The sequence below is a fragment of the Mastacembelus armatus genome, chromosome 16, assembly GCF_900324485.2.
Source record: "Mastacembelus armatus chromosome 16, fMasArm1.2, whole genome shotgun sequence".
NCBI lineage: Eukaryota > Metazoa > Chordata > Actinopteri > Synbranchiformes > Mastacembelidae > Mastacembelus > Mastacembelus armatus.
In genome coordinates this window covers 19,002,782-19,018,421 of record NC_046648.1, presented here as the reverse complement: position 1 = coordinate 19,018,421, position 15,640 = coordinate 19,002,782, and the positions used below count along the sequence as shown (strand labels likewise).

At 38.6% G+C, this 15,640-nt stretch overlaps 1 protein-coding gene across 3 annotated transcripts; it reads left to right on the top strand.

Moving 5' to 3' along the window:
- The first annotated feature begins 826 nt into the window (after positions 1-826).
- On the top strand, positions 827-14,574 carry zc3h12aa (zinc finger CCCH-type containing 12Aa). Of its 3 annotated transcripts, none has more exons than XM_026317094.1 (8): positions 827-939; positions 1,861-2,304; positions 2,789-2,928; positions 4,784-5,018; positions 5,114-5,220; positions 5,340-7,810; positions 9,322-9,506; positions 13,478-14,574. In XM_026317094.1, exons 2-6 carry the CDS (start codon positions 1,934-1,936, stop codon positions 6,353-6,355), a joined length of 1,869 nt encoding a protein of 622 aa, XP_026172879.1. In that variant the 5' UTR covers positions 827-939; positions 1,861-1,933; the 3' UTR covers positions 6,356-7,810; positions 9,322-9,506; positions 13,478-14,574. The 3 variants fall into 3 exon arrangements, with proteins under 3 accessions (XP_026172879.1, XP_026172881.1, XP_026172880.1); XM_026317096.1 differs by having other exon boundaries at positions 9,363-9,506; positions 13,478-13,688; XM_026317095.1 differs by lacking the exon at positions 827-939 and adding an exon at positions 946-1,081.
- The last annotated feature ends 1,066 nt before the right edge of the window (positions 14,575-15,640 follow it).

Sequence of the window (15,640 nt, the reverse complement as noted above, 5' to 3'; positions counted from 1 at the left end):
TCTAGTGCCCCTTTGACACTCTGGGTCCCTGGGCTGGTGCCTGATAGGCCCGTAATCTATCCAAGACAGAGAACTTTAACTTTTGATAGTAAATAATATCTGATACTGTAAAGAAACTAGTATCTAAAACTGTCAAATAAAGGCAGCTGAATACAAAGTACAACATATCACTTTCAAAAACAGCAGACGTTAAAGGTAAAGGTAAAGTACAAATAAGTCAAAACATATGCCTCAACTAAAACTGATTTCAGTTTAAATTCTTGGATTCCATGTCCTTTAATGAAAACATATATATGATCTTATTTCCTAATAGATTTTGGCATTTGTCTCATATAGAAAAATACCAAAAATATTTGAAACCACCAGAGGGCGACATTGTGTGTGTGTGTGTGTGTGTGTGTGTGTGTGTGTGCGCGCGCGTGCGTGCGTGCGCGTGCGTTCTTCCTGGATGATCAAATTATTTTTCTTTTTGTCAAAATACCACGAATAACCACGAAGATATGATCAAGACTGTTCAGTATTATATTTATTATATTATATTATATTTTCCCGTTTAACGTAATAGGTCAATAGTTATTGCCTGTAAACGTGCCCTGTAACAAGCATGAACTTGATCTTACTTTGACTCAGTTAAAGCCCTAACTTTACAACAAATGAAGAGTAATTTAGATTTTAGGAGTTTCATTTTCACCGAAAGCCTGTAAAGCAGCAACAATAGCTTCCAGTCAGACTGACAGCCAAAGGGGGAAATACACACCTTGGGTTATCTGTAATTTATGCAAATTCCTCATGGCCCTCCATGCCTCCGCCTGGTGGAAGAGAAGAGGGGGAGAAATTTTCCAAGTGGGAGGTGCATGAAGTCTGAAGAGTGTAGTTACTGCACTCCGAAACATTAATACTTATAAATGTAACACGAGGAGGTCGAGACGAACGGAGGAGGTAAGTTGTCCCGTGTTGCCTCTGCGCTGACACGCGTTGGCGAGAAATAGAGAAATGTGCTGTAACATTATCAGCTCACCGGTTAGTTAACAGGAAATGTCCCGTCGGAAAGTTGGACTTGCCACCTGTGGAAGCTGAACAGGTAGACGATCAGTGTTTTTTTAAAGTAGATCAATTATTTGTTCATGTCTTCTTACCAGTAATATATATTGTAGTCTACATAGGCCCTACTGTGCGCAAAGCAAACGTTTTTTGTTTAATGCTCTTTACTCAACTACCAGCGCCAGAAGGTTGAGCTGAGAAAGCGATTAGATCAGAAGCACGAGCTTCTTATTTCTGATGCTTTTATTTTTGACAAAAACAATACAACCTTCACAATAAAAGATGTCTACCTGTACACCAAATAACACATCATAACATGGGACAGAAAGTCAAATATAATTTATGGCAATGCTTAAGATTAAGGTAATGAAAATTGCAATTGAGGAATATTTTATTTATTTATTGTTAATATGTCAGTTATTTAGTTGATGTCTTCTGCCAGCAAACGCCCCACACTATTCAGTTTACTATTATGTGAAAAAGGTGCAGTTTCTCACATTATAGCATCTAGAAGTACCCATTGTTTTTGCTTTAGTACAAATAGCTGATCATTTATTTTTGTGTCATAGCAGCTTTATAAGTGGAAACGTGTTTGTAAGTTATTAGAAACACATGTAATTAAAATGGAACCAGTGATGCAAAACTATTCAAAGATACCAAATATGTCAGGTTGAATTTTGGGGGAAATGTGTATAAAGTTTGGCACAGTAGTTTGAAGTCTTTTATATATGTTTCAGTATGTAGCTTATTGGAAATATCATACATATAAAATGATGCATATTTTCTATAATAATAATAATTTAATGCCATTTTCTTCAGTCAGTCTGTGAGTATCATCCAGAAGTGGATTTAATACGTCTATGCTGCTGAAAAGAGGTCCAGATGCTCCAGGATGGATCAGGCAGTTCCAAGTCAGAGCTCAGCTTCAGACCAGCTGGAAGCAGACTGTGATGAGCTGCATCTCAGAGTGGATTTCTTCAGGAAACTGGGCTACTCGTCAGCAGAGGTGAAGGCTGCTCTGAGGAAGCTGGGCCTCAGCGCAGACACGAACTCAGTGCTCGGAGAGCTTGTTAGGAACAGGACCAGCACTGCACCCTGCATGTCCATTTCTGACAGCAATGAGAGGAGCACAGGCCAGAAAGACTCTCTGCTGCCTCTCAGTTGGACCCTTGGATCCAGAATCACACCACAGCTGGGGGACAGGAGGACTACAGACACAGAACTGAGGCCTATTGTTATTGATGGCAGTAATGTTGCAATGAGGTAATCCTAATGAATTTTTTTATTTCTTTTATGGTATCATAGCTGAACCATCAACATTAATTTTAATACTTCCCATAGACAAATATTTGCCAAAGTTAGTGTTGTTTACCTAAGGACACTAAAATACCTCTAAAAATGCCATCACTCATCGCTATGCTGTCATTCAACTGTGACAAGTAAATGCTTTTTCATCTTGGACTTTTTTAAAAGGGTGTTCATGACCTTACCTTTGTATTTTCCTTTTTGTTAAGGCCGCTGCTACAATATGCAAATTCTAGACACACCTATCAATAGTGATATTGTTAACACATGACACTCTCAGTCAGTAATAGCCGGAGGGATGTTTCCATCATAAATGACATTCAGAGGCACATGGTGTTTACACAGATCAACTGATATTATGTCTCCTTTCATTTTTTAATAGTCAAATTATAGTCATGTACAATCATTGTATTTATGTCCTTTCACCGCTTTATATTTACAGTCATGGTAACAAGGAAGTGTTCTCCTGCCGAGGCATCCAGCTGGCCGTGAATTTCTTCCTGGACAGAGGTCATAATACCATTACTGTGTTTGTTCCCACCTGGCGCAAAGAGCAGCACAGACCTGATGCCCCCATAACAGGTGAGGATACAAGAAATGTACAACAAAGCAGACTGTGGCTGAACCATCAGCAAGCAAAGACAAATACCCCCATTTTTCATAGAACATTTGCAAAATGGCAAATTCAAACATGAATGGAATTGGCCTTTGTTTTTAACTGATTGTTGACCTTGGCATAGCAGGCACAGCATATCAGACATGTAGAGTAGTCTTTCATTTAGTAGCAACCGCACAGAACTTTTCATACAGTAAAAGGAAAAGAATCTCTGCACTTTCCTGGCTTACAAGACCTTACATAAACAGAAATACCAGTTCTGGGGAGCTAGAGTACATGTCAGGATGCACTGCTAGCATGACATTATTCATTTGTGGCTCTGTTTAAATACACTAATTAAAGACAAAACAATATGATGTCAACCACACTAACTTCCAGCCATTTAAAAAGTCTAGTCTAACAGGATTTTCACCAGTGAAAGGTGCCTGGTGAACAGGCTTTGAGGCTTTGCACTTCTGAGAAATATGTAGTATTTGATTTTGTCAGCCACTGTTGTGTTCTGTCATTTTTACTCTGCTTTCTGTGAGCCAGTCTAGCTGCAAACTGTAGCTATAGGAATGCATATTCCTGTATTGGTGATTCATTCCCACAGAAGCCATAAGATAATATTTCAACGTTGTCAGAGGCAGAACTACTGAGCTTGTGTCAAAGTCATGGGACAACACAGTTGTGCAAGAAAGATTTCTGCATGAAGGAATGGCAACAGTCATTAATGTGATTTGCTGTGAATGTTTTCTGTGTGGGTTTACATTTCTGAGAGCTGAGTCACAAATATTTTTGGGTGTATCATAATAATCCATATCTCTACACTACACAATTACTTTGAGTAAGAAAACTAAACTCTGAGAACTCCAACAACTGCATAATGAAGGGTGGACCAACCTTTTGAAATTGATGCATTATTATATTGTGGCTCTTCAGTAACTATGCAGCCTGGGCGTAACAATCCAAAGGTTCTATTTTCATTGTGTGAACAAGGAAGTAAAAGCCAGCCTACAGTCATTCATGGGAAAGTCCCATCAGGAAGTACAGCTGTGTTTTTATTTCAATACCTGGTTAATTTGCCAAGTGTAGATAAAAGAGAAGAAAGTCACCCTGAAGAACTTTTAACACTTAGTTAGAAAAGTATGGCCATAAACAGTAACCTACCTTTATGGATGGTTCATTTCATTTCATGTCATTAGTTAGTTGTAATTTGTAAATAAGTAAAAACTATGTGTGTGTGTTGCTTCCTTACTGTCATCTTTCAGGCATGATGTTACTGCTTCTGTTGCATTTGTGATTGATCACCAGGGATTTGTATGATACTTATTCCATTTATTTTTGTAGCTTTTGTAGCTCAAATGTGCAGTTGAGGATAATGATGAATGTATTTCATGTTACACAACAAATCTATGAAGATTAAGTACATAAATCATTATAAAATCCATCCATTTTCTATACCTGCTTATTCCTTAACCAGGGTCACAGGGATCTGCTGGAGCCTATCCCAGCTCTCTTTGGGTGAAAGGCAGGGGTACACCCTGTACAGGTCACCAGTCCATCACAGGGCCACATATAGACACACAAAGACAAACAACCACACTCACTCCTATGGGCAACTTTAGAGTTACCAATCAATCTAACATGCATGTTTTTGGACTGTGGGAGGAAACCAGAGTACCTGGAGTAAACCCACACAAGCAACATGCATACTCCATACAGAAAGGCCGGGTGGCCTCGTTATAAAATATTACAGTCAAATACAATGTAAAAGGTTTTAAATGCAGTGTAAAATGCAATACAGCAATCTGACTCAATCATTATTGTTCGCCTTTTCAGATCAACTCATACTCATGGAGCTTGAAAAACGTAAAATAGTCGTCTTCACTCCATCACGTCGAGTTGGAGGTAAGAGAGTGGTTTGCTACGATGACCGCTTTATCGTCAAGTTGGCATATGAGTCAGATGGTGTGATCGTTTCCAATGACACCTACCGTGACCTCCAAGGAGAAAGACCTGAGTGGAAGAAATGCATCGAGGAGAGGCTCCTCATGTACTCCTTTGTGAATGACAAGTAAGAAATTAGTCATTTCACTTTTTTCTTTCATGAATACGTTTAATGTGAAATAAAAAAAATAGCCATTAGTCATTTCTGCCTGTTTTGTCAAGGTTCATGCCCCCAGATGACCCTTTAGGGCGCCATGGCCCCAGTCTTGACAACTTCCTCAGGAAAATGCCTCGTCCTACAGAGCAGAAGAGACAGCTCTGTCCATATAGTAAGCTATTATTAGACTAGAGATCAGGAAGAGAAACACAGGTGCACTGCTAGACTTACCACACTCTCAGAGCTTTTGGTTCCTAAATAAGATGACCTATAATTTTTTTGTTTCCTTAGACAAAAAGTGCACTTATGGCATGAAATGTAAGTTCTACCATCCAGAGCGGGTAAACCAATCCTACCAATCCTTGGCTGATGAACTGAGAGAGAAAGCCCAGATTACTACTGTAAAAGAAGAGAGAAATGCCAAATCTGATCCTGGGTCTGCTCATAATACGTCCTCCCTTCCTCGAGACTTTAGCACAGAGCTCATTAGAGACCAGCAAAATTCTTCACATTCTGGTCAAGTTAGTGAAAATGACCTACTGTACTGCGATAATCCTAGAAACAGTCAGAATCATATGTCCTATTCTGCAAAAGGGGGCCAGTGTCAAAAAGATTGGTCTGGGCGACATTCGATGCCCAGCCATTACTATGCCAATATCTCTCATGAGTATCTTGATTCTGGTATTAGCTCTTTTGAGAGCCAATACTCTGACGTTTCCCATTGCCTCAGCAACTCCCATATGCTCATGTCCCAGCAGCAAAGTGCCCTCACTGGGCCCAAACACAACTCAGCTCATTTAAGAAAAAACAACAGCAGCCTGTTCTGTAGCTGCTGTTCCCATGCAGTGCTATCAACAGCTCACCAGCAGCATCATAGAAACCAGGACTCCAAGGGTCAGCCCAGCTACCCTCCACATATGTTTCTGCCAAGTGTGCCACAACAACACAGCCTCCCCTGCCATCTCCACTATAGTGGAGCCTCCCATCATCAGCACAATTACTGGTCAGATCCTTTTCAGGGGCTGCCCCAGGGCGGGTCATCATGTAGTCTCCCCTCTTTGGTCCATTCCTCACAGTCCCACAAATCTTGCTGCTCCTGTGAGAGCCCTCAGTACCATTCCTGGGCTCAACAACAGCCCACTTCTGCTGCATTTGATCAACAGAGGTTGGAGCTCCGCAAAAAACTGCAAGCCATCTTCAACCCATATCAGGTGGATGTAGTCATGGAAATGTACCCACATTTGATGGATGCCGAAAAACTGGCTGCAGAGATCATCAACCTGAAGACTCAGAGCGGTGTGATCTGATGATTTAAAAATTTTATTCTCTTGCTGTGTCAGCTATATCCCAACACACTCTGTCATAGTACACAGAGAATCTTTTGAGAAACATCTATAGTGTCTATAGCTGAATGATTTGAATGCTAATTACAACCATTGTTTCCATTTTTTCTGTTTAATGGGCCATTATGGATATGAAATTTGAAGTCCTATCTATGAACAGTTTAGATTATCTTTGCTGAGTTACAGTATATGCATTTGTATGACTTTATAAAAGTCAAATGTGACTTTTGGACAACAGTATGACTTTTTGACTAAAATAGCTTTAACTAGAGGTAGGAATGTTGATGCATATTGTGTCAGATATGATGTATTTTAAGTTCTCATGCAATAAGGAATCATGGTAAAGTATTATTTATTCTTTTACCATCACTGTAGGTAAAATACCCTGCTGTTCAGCATTAGGCTATCTCTCTGAGGGGTAGCTACATTATACTTCCCTGAATAAAAAAGTATTACAGTAAATTAGCATCTAATAAGGAAATGGAGAAAAATACTGTACTTTGACACTAGTCAACACTAGCTGCTAGTGTGTTATCTTTTCCTGTAAATCAGTGTCAGTTTCCTGAAATATTCTCAGAACAAGTGATGTAACACGTGCGTATGGGTTACTGAGTGATTGAAAATGTTAGACACGGAATTTTGTTCTCATGGGCCTGCAGATTTATGTTCTCTTGAACTTAAATAATGTTTACTGCAATCTAAAGTATGCATTGTATGCATGTATAAGAAAAAAACATGTCAGAAATTAAAAAATGTGTACTATTATGCCACTTTGCAATCAGTTGAAGGTTAGTGCTCTACCAGCTTAGCTAATGTATCTGTAAATGTCTAGTTTATCAGGGACTAGTGAACCTATTGCTTATACACAAACTGTCTGCTGCTCAAACCATTTTTCTGAAAAACCAGTGAGATCCCAGGAGTTTTGTATGTATGCTCAGCTCCCAGCCTTGTTTAAATTGAACAAAGTATTTGACTGTTCTTAAGTCGCAGATGTTGCTCCATGTTCATTATTTGTTCGAGGTAAAACATTCACAGTACTAAACATAAATATCTAAGTAAGACAAGTTTCTGGAATTTAAATGCTTTGAAAATTAATGAGAAGATGCAAGTAAGTTATCTTACTGTAAGTTATCTCAGGCTTTAACTGAACATGCCATTACTGCTCTCACACACACACACAGAAACAGAAACACTTCCACATTCCATTAAAGATTTCTGTACCACATTGGGCAATGTTACGCAGTTGCTTCACACAAACTGTCAGTGTCAGGGCAAGACAGCTCTTATCATAATTTGAACTTTGGAGCATGCTGTGTTTCACAGTTGTGAAACATACAGATGATTTGAAATACTTTGAGACTTAGTTACATTTACTCGGAGTGGAAAACCCTTTAGACAAATATTTGCAAGTTACTCAGGGTAAGAAAAATGTTTTTGTTCACTATGCTCAGGTTTTTTTTTTCTACCTACAGTAAAGTGCTTTTTATTTCATTTCATTTTTTTAGCCAAGCCTGCTCTTGTACTTTATATTCTTCATTTCTCTGCAAGACTCTTGATTAGTACAGAAACTTATTCAACGGAACACCCATTAGTGCAACCATTCTGTAGTGTAAGCAGCTACAGCTACTTCCTAAGCACATTAGCTACTAATGTGCGGCTGCCTCATTGGTGTTGTTTAAAATGTCAGATTTAAACAAATGATACTGACTCTGGAGCTGAGGAACCCAATAACAAGTTTGCAAAATACATCCAAGCACTTTATGTATGATATGGAGAAGCTACAGGTGGACACAGTACAGAGTTTCAGTGTATATAAGTGTTTACTGTGTACTAGTGTAAAAGAGAGATGCACACCCCCGCTCACATAATCTCTAGGAACTAGGTTAAAATTGTAACAGTTAAATTGATATTTCTTCACATACAAGCTACATATAAACGCTTTTAAATATATATATATATATATATATATATATATATATATATACTTTCATACAAAAATGTACCTCAGCATAATGTCATCAGATCCACAAGTGTAACCACAATTCTTTATTCAGTTGATTGTTTCTTCCGTGCATTTCTGTCATTCCCAGGCCATCAGCAGTTTGTGGAATGGTACAAAGGCACCATATCCAGGCTTGCTGCAAACAATAGAAATTGTATTAAATCACCAAAAGAATAAAACAACTAAACCTGTGAGGAAAAGGAAAACATTACAAAAGTACATGATACTGACTGCGCACATATGTAGCATAATACTGTGTACTGTGTTTCACTTTTTGGATTTATGAAGAAGATATGGCATTTCCAAGTTGCTTCCAAACACAAGTCAAATTTGTCTTCACTGTAGGCAAATGAGTTCATGTGACATTACAGGGTCACACCTCAAAATGCTGTAATTTGAGACGTCCATGTTCACCTCCTCATGAGATTTGCATATTCAGCTTAGTGTACTGTATTTGCTTAACCATCTGTAGACGTACTATTTGTCTATTAAATACCCAAGGAGTGTAGAGGTGTACACACACATTCACAGTAACTTATGGTGTGGCAATCACAACTTAATAAAAGGGATTGCAGAGGGCACAGCCTAATGTACTCAAATCTTCTGTGAGTAACAGTAACACCCAAAATACACATTTAAAAGATTTTTATTAGATTCAGTGTATATGAAACATTTAAATTGCCTTTTTAAAAGAGTTGTGAAATTATCCCAGTAAAGTGATAATGAGTAGAATCCCACTACAACTGTAAATGTCAGTTTGCACATTGTGAAACACATTAAGAAGCTTAATGTTGCTCATGTTCCCACTGCAGGGAAATTAGATAAGTTACCATTCGAAGTAACTGTGTCCCCTGTGGCTGCCATTGTGCAATCCATGATCAGGTGTCTGCATCTCCACCCCAAGGTAGAAATCTGCTTCCCCCTGCAGGTGGCCCAGGAAACGTATTTTTCCTGTGCTAATCCGTCCAGATGGCAGCATGATCCTGACCCTGTGACCCAGCTGCAGGTCCATGGGGGAGTGGGGTACAAAAACCCGGTGGGGGCCTTGGGACATCCTCCATGATCTCACACTGGAGAAGCCGGGTTTAGTCATTGTTTACAACAAAGACAAAGGTAAATGTAGTCAATTTTCTATACTTTAATTTACATATTTATAAAGATGTATACATATTTCTATTTAAAAGACTGTTTGATGTAAAATAAGATTTAGAAATAGTAGCAGTTTAAGATATTTACAAATATACAAATATATGCTTTCTGGCAAAGTATCTGATACAGCCATGTTAGCTTTGCATAAAGTTTATTCTTTAGTTTGTGTATGAATTGAGAAATGCCATATGTTATTTAGTGGGCTTTAGAGGTGCTGGTAAGTGCATTATATTAGATGACACTTTATTGATCTGCTGGCAGGGAATTTCAGGTGCCAGAGCAGGAAGGTATTTTGAGAGTCAGGATGCAGGATGTAGCTTCATATTTGCTGTACCTAGTAGCTGAAGATGAGGAGGAGGCAGGTCTAGAGCTCAGTGCTGAAGGTGAGGATAATTGGCTGCCCACGAAACTGCTTGCACAAGCGTCATCTCTGGATAACACCTCAGACTCTTGGTGTTCGTATACCAGTCTTGAGAGACCACCTATTCATTAGAGAATAGCAGTTGATGTGATTATTGAATTCAAAGGCATGCATGTATAAGCACGCATGAACCCAGTGTGTATTAATGTAATTTACTTGAGCTCTCCACAAACACTTCTCCATTGTCCACTCCTGCCTCTCCCTGGTCATCACAGCTGCCCACTTTCACCCCAGCCTCAAAGGCCAGCTGAGCAAAAGGAGGCAAGTTATTAATAATGAAGTAATAAACGCAGCCTCTACCACATCCATTGATACATTCAAAAACACCTGATTATGTAGCTCTTCCTGTTTTCTTTGCAGCTCTGCAAATCTCCTTTCCCATGATGCTCTCTCACAAGCAACCCTGGCCTTGAGTGACATGATCTCTTTCTCAGTTTTAGTCAGTCTTTTATGAAGGGAAGTTGTACGGTCAGGGCAACCTGGTATAGCTGTAGTCCCTTTGCTTTCATAACCTGACAAATAAAGTCAAATAAGGTCATCATATCTCCATTCTCACATGCTGAGGAGATGTGCAGTAGATTTACAGTAGGATGCAAATAAATCTTTGGCTTCATAAACCAGATTTTCTCCAGACAGTCATGATCAATAGCATTTTCCTTAGCTAAATGCACCAAGCTCTAAAATAAACTCTGAAGTTTTATTGTATTTTTTTTAGATCCTTACCCACACATTGTTTCAGCTGTGGGTTCCTGTCCTCTCTAACATGTTGTTCCCTTGGCAAAAATTTGATTGCATTGTATGGGCATATCTGCAATGAAAATATTCATGATTTAAATATCAACATAGTCAGTGAGATTTTCATGAATGTGAAAGTTAACACAACATACACACCCAAAGGAACCTGCATGTGCACAATATCCCCTTGAATGTCCATGTAAACACAGTCCAGAGGGTACATGCCATCATGTTGAAGCATGTTCCCCTGATGTAGTGTTACTGGAGAGAGAATTGCTGTTAAAGCAGTTTGTCTGCAACAGCTCATAAAGTGATAAAGCAGCACTGGATCTCTTCATTAGAGTGCGTGGCCTTTATTTAGAGAATAAGGTGTAGGCTGCTAAAGTAAGCTATGCCATCTGCAAATGAATGCTGCAATGCTATGACCTTATATACAAACACACATAAAAAGGGGTAAACATGGGCAGAAGCTGACTACTAGGAAATGTAAGACAGTACTGGAGACTGACCTTTGTCTGAGCCGCAACTGCAGTGAGAGGGAACAATCCCATGTGAGGTTATAAGTAAATGGTGGTTCCCATTTCTGCCAAATGGGCCTCTATGTTAGTCCATAGTGAATGCTAATGTAGCACACAGAGCTCACTGACCTGTTGCTGTGAGCTAGATCTGTGTAAGCAATGCTGCTTACAACGGCTGGGTAGGTAAATCTAGCCTAAGCTTCTTAATCATGTAGTCACACAGTCCAGTTTCATCCAGTCAGCTTAATTTGGTCTATTACGCCTTAACCATTTATAATGTGAGTAAGCCTCCAAATGCATTGTAACTATACATCTGTTGGAAGACGGGCACATTCATCGGTATGACATAAAGAAATAATAAACAGTATTAGGTTGAAAATTATCTTTTTTTATAGACAGATATAAATGTTATTGTCCTGAAATGAATTGCATGATTGTGAGACTGAAGCGCTAAGTCCAGATCACCATTAAATTTAGTACATGCATGTATTAAATTTATATACATAATTTAAATATCCAGCATAAAGATATTCCAACTTCACAGTAAGGTTGTTTACACTGACTGAAATACTAAAACCCAAGGGTTCAGACTTTAGACTTTCCCTTTTTCCATGATGATTCCTAAAGGAGGCGCATGGAGAAACAGTTTTTAAGTTAAGCAGATAGTGACACCCAGTAGACTAACAGGTAAATACAATAAAGGAAGAAGAAAATGATAATTGGATAAACTGATAAACAAAAAGATTTGAGAACACAATCATAGTTTGGTAAATATTCAGTACTTTAAAAAATCTAACTATCATTTTATCAACTTGCTGTTGAATGTTCTTTCAAATTAAACAGCGTTTGGATTAATCGAGTATCTTAATCAGTTTCTTCACTTCTTAAAGTGGTGGGAATCTAATCTATAAGACTGTATTTATTGTGGCTGTAACATCCCAGGTGGAAATACTCTACATGTCGTTTGTGTGAATTGTATGAACGTTTTGTATGAAAAGTTCTGAGAAACAGACTTTCTTGGTTTAGTTTATCTGATTCCATGCACAGAAACTAATGTAAATGACCTTTCTCAGGTGAGAACCTGGGTCCTTTCTGTGTGGAGTTCTATGTGGAGCATGTTCTCCCCATGCTTGCATATCTGGGTTTTCTCCAGGTACTCTGGTTTCCTCCCACAGTCCAAAAACATGTATGTGAGGTTGATTGCTGCCTCTAAATTACCCATAGAAGTGAATGTGAGTATGTGAGGTTGTATTTGTGTCGCACTGTGATGGACTGGTGACCTGTCCAGGGTGTACCCTTTCCCTTCACCCAAAGAGAGATGGGATAGGCTCCAGCAGACCCTGGTTAGGAATAACCGGGTACAGATAATGGATGGATGGATGTTTTATGTGAAAAACCATTGCATCACAGCTTACTCTCAGGTGTGAGCAGGGGCTGTGATGTTAATTAATTATTGATTAATTGATTGGGGCAGCATGGTGGATGAGTGGTTAGCACTGTTGTCTCACAGTAAGAAGGTCAACCAGGCCTTTCTGTGTGGAGTTTGCACGTTCTCCCTATGTTCCTCACCTGTCCAGGGTGTACCCCTGCCTTTCACCCAAAGAGAGCTGGGATAGGCTCCAGCAGATCCCTGTGACCCTGGTTAAGGAATAAGCGGGTATAGAAAATGGATGGATGGATTAATTGATTGGTTTATTATTATTAATTAGAAAAAATGTAATTATAGTTGTGTATGTGCATTTACATTGTGTGTATCTGAATATCATAGCAAATCTCATATGCTGCCCTTAGGAAACTCCAGAAGTTAGCACAAAGTGACATTACTAATAACATTGAAAGAATTCAAGTCTTATATTTTTTGTTGTGCAAACACAATATTATTACTACCTCACACATAGCAGAGAAAATGCCATGTTTTTCATGCAGCTGCAATGAAAAAAAGGATATCTGTCACCTGAATTGTGCAAGTGCCTTTTGTGTAATGCCCAAGAATTCTGCGTTCTTTAGGCCACAAAGAGGTAATTGTAGTCTTTGGGGGCCTTATGGCTGGCAGAGAGAGAGGATCTGTTCATTGTGTGCAATGTGTTGAATAGAAATCAGGAGTTCCCTATACAATCACCAGCACAGCACTGAAATCATTGCAGTGAATCTTCCACTGCTAGGTGCGCTTAAGATAGTTATATATATTTATATATACATAATGATCTTATTTAACCGCTCAGTGTGAAGATACCCAAATTGTGTTTTGTTTTTTATTTCAGGGATCATTACCACATGACTTCTGGGGTGCCTTTAGACCCACCCAGCAACAGCAGGTCTCTAGATCCTCCTCTCACCATACTATAGCTGTGCAGGTGAGTTTCCACTTATTACGTTGCTGCTGCAGTGGTGTCAGCAGGAAGCGAAGGGGGGAGGTGACAAAGAGCAATAGAGAAGGGGAATACCAGTGAGGGAGAGCTCCTTCACTTCAGCCACAGCTGACAAAAAACATCACAGGTGAGTGGAAGCATTGCTGATTTTAAATAATGAATTTTTTGAGCAGGATTTAAATTTGGCTTAAAGGAGATTTGATGTGCGCATGGAATTAAGGGGGATGATGGTCAATAACAGTGGTTCCACTGTAGCTGGTGAATGATATAGCAGGGTAATGTTGCAGTATGTGTGATGCTTTGACATTTGTTTTATGTCTGCATTAATTTTATGTGCATTCTTAAGTCAGTTACTAATTATTAGTTTGATAAATGTGAAGTGAATTTGCTAAATTAAAATATATATTAGTCAATTTGAGAAGCTAAGAATTTATTCTATGTTTTAAAACATTTGTTTCCTTTTTTATATTCAAATCATTTAGAACTTTGTTACTCAGCTTTTGAGTGAAAAATATCAACAAATTAATCCATTTTGGGTGATTATACATTCACTTGTATGTTTTGGTTAATTATACCATAAAAGGAGGCTTGTAAGACTTGTATCTTTTCTGATGAATATTCATAACTGGTGATACTGTTGAGCGTTACTTTTGTTATCATTTATAATTTTAACTAGTTTTCCGTTTCAATTTTTCATGCCTCACTTGATGAACATGATGAAAGAGGTGATGAGGGAATAATCTGCAACATGAGGAAAACACCTCTTGATGCATAATATATTGATCCCACCCTTCCATTAAACTATACTACTTATCCTGTAGAAGGTGCACTGAATATTAAATTGAATATTCCTTGAGAAACTTGATCTTGATTGTCACTTTGTCCAAGTACATGAAATTTCCTAAATTTTGACCTGGAAGCTAAAATGGCCACTGTTGTCAGTCAGTTTCCAGGGTGTATAGCCCTTAGGAGGTTGTGCTGGGATCCAAGGGAGAGGTGAAAAACAAGCTGCGCAGCTTAGTGGTTCTCCCGGGAGGACTGGTCAAGGAACAAACACATTTTAATTGTCTTCACTGATAAACCGCTGCAAATACAGACACTTTTGATGTAATTGTGTAGCCTACACATGAGAAGGAATCACCTCATGAGAGGGTGAGCATTGCTCAAAAACTGCTTAACAGGCTTAGAGTTAAAACTATGAAAGTGCAGCTTTATATTTATTGGTTTCTTGTATAATACCTCAAGATGTGATGAAATCAGGTTCATAAGAACAATTAGAGGACTGTAAAAAGAGAAGACCACAGATGATTTAGCATTCACAGATCAAGCAAACTACTCAGATGGGCGGATGAGCACAGCTGTAATTCAGAGACCAGGCATTAGTGAACAGTGCACCTTACCTTTCATCATGGAGATTGTTACAAATACATATTTTAAGTTTGTTATTGCTCAGTTTATACTTCTGGCATTGTCAATATATTTGGGCAAAACCTTGTGGACAGTAATGGAATACTGGGCAGCTGTTCATTCTTGTTAATTATAGTTTTCATCCTTCCCTTTACCAGGATTTTGACAGATATGATTTAATTACAGGCTGCATAAGGAGCTCTTTCCTTTTCTACAAATGCCATAATGGCTTCCACCGCAAAAGACAAAGGTATGTGTGTCATTCTGTCAATTCACTGTCTATGGTCACTTTCAGAGGGATGTCAGGGAAGCAGATGACTTGCTAACTGACATTTTCAATCAAAATAAGTCAGCCTAAACTTATAAATTGTGATTATTAAATGGTTAAAACTTAATTAACTTTATTACTAAATCTTAATAGAGAAACTGAGGAGGGATCCTTCTTCGAAGTCAAAAAGACATGCAATTGAACAATCTTGAAAATAAAAATGACAGGTATTGATATTTTTAGTCACAGATAGACTTGCACATACCTCAGTGGAGGTTTTACAAGAGATTTCAACAAGGCACACTGTTATGTGGTCAAAACCAGGGACGTTCTGTAAAATGACATGTCTGATTGTTGATGTTTTTTATCCAAAGAAAACA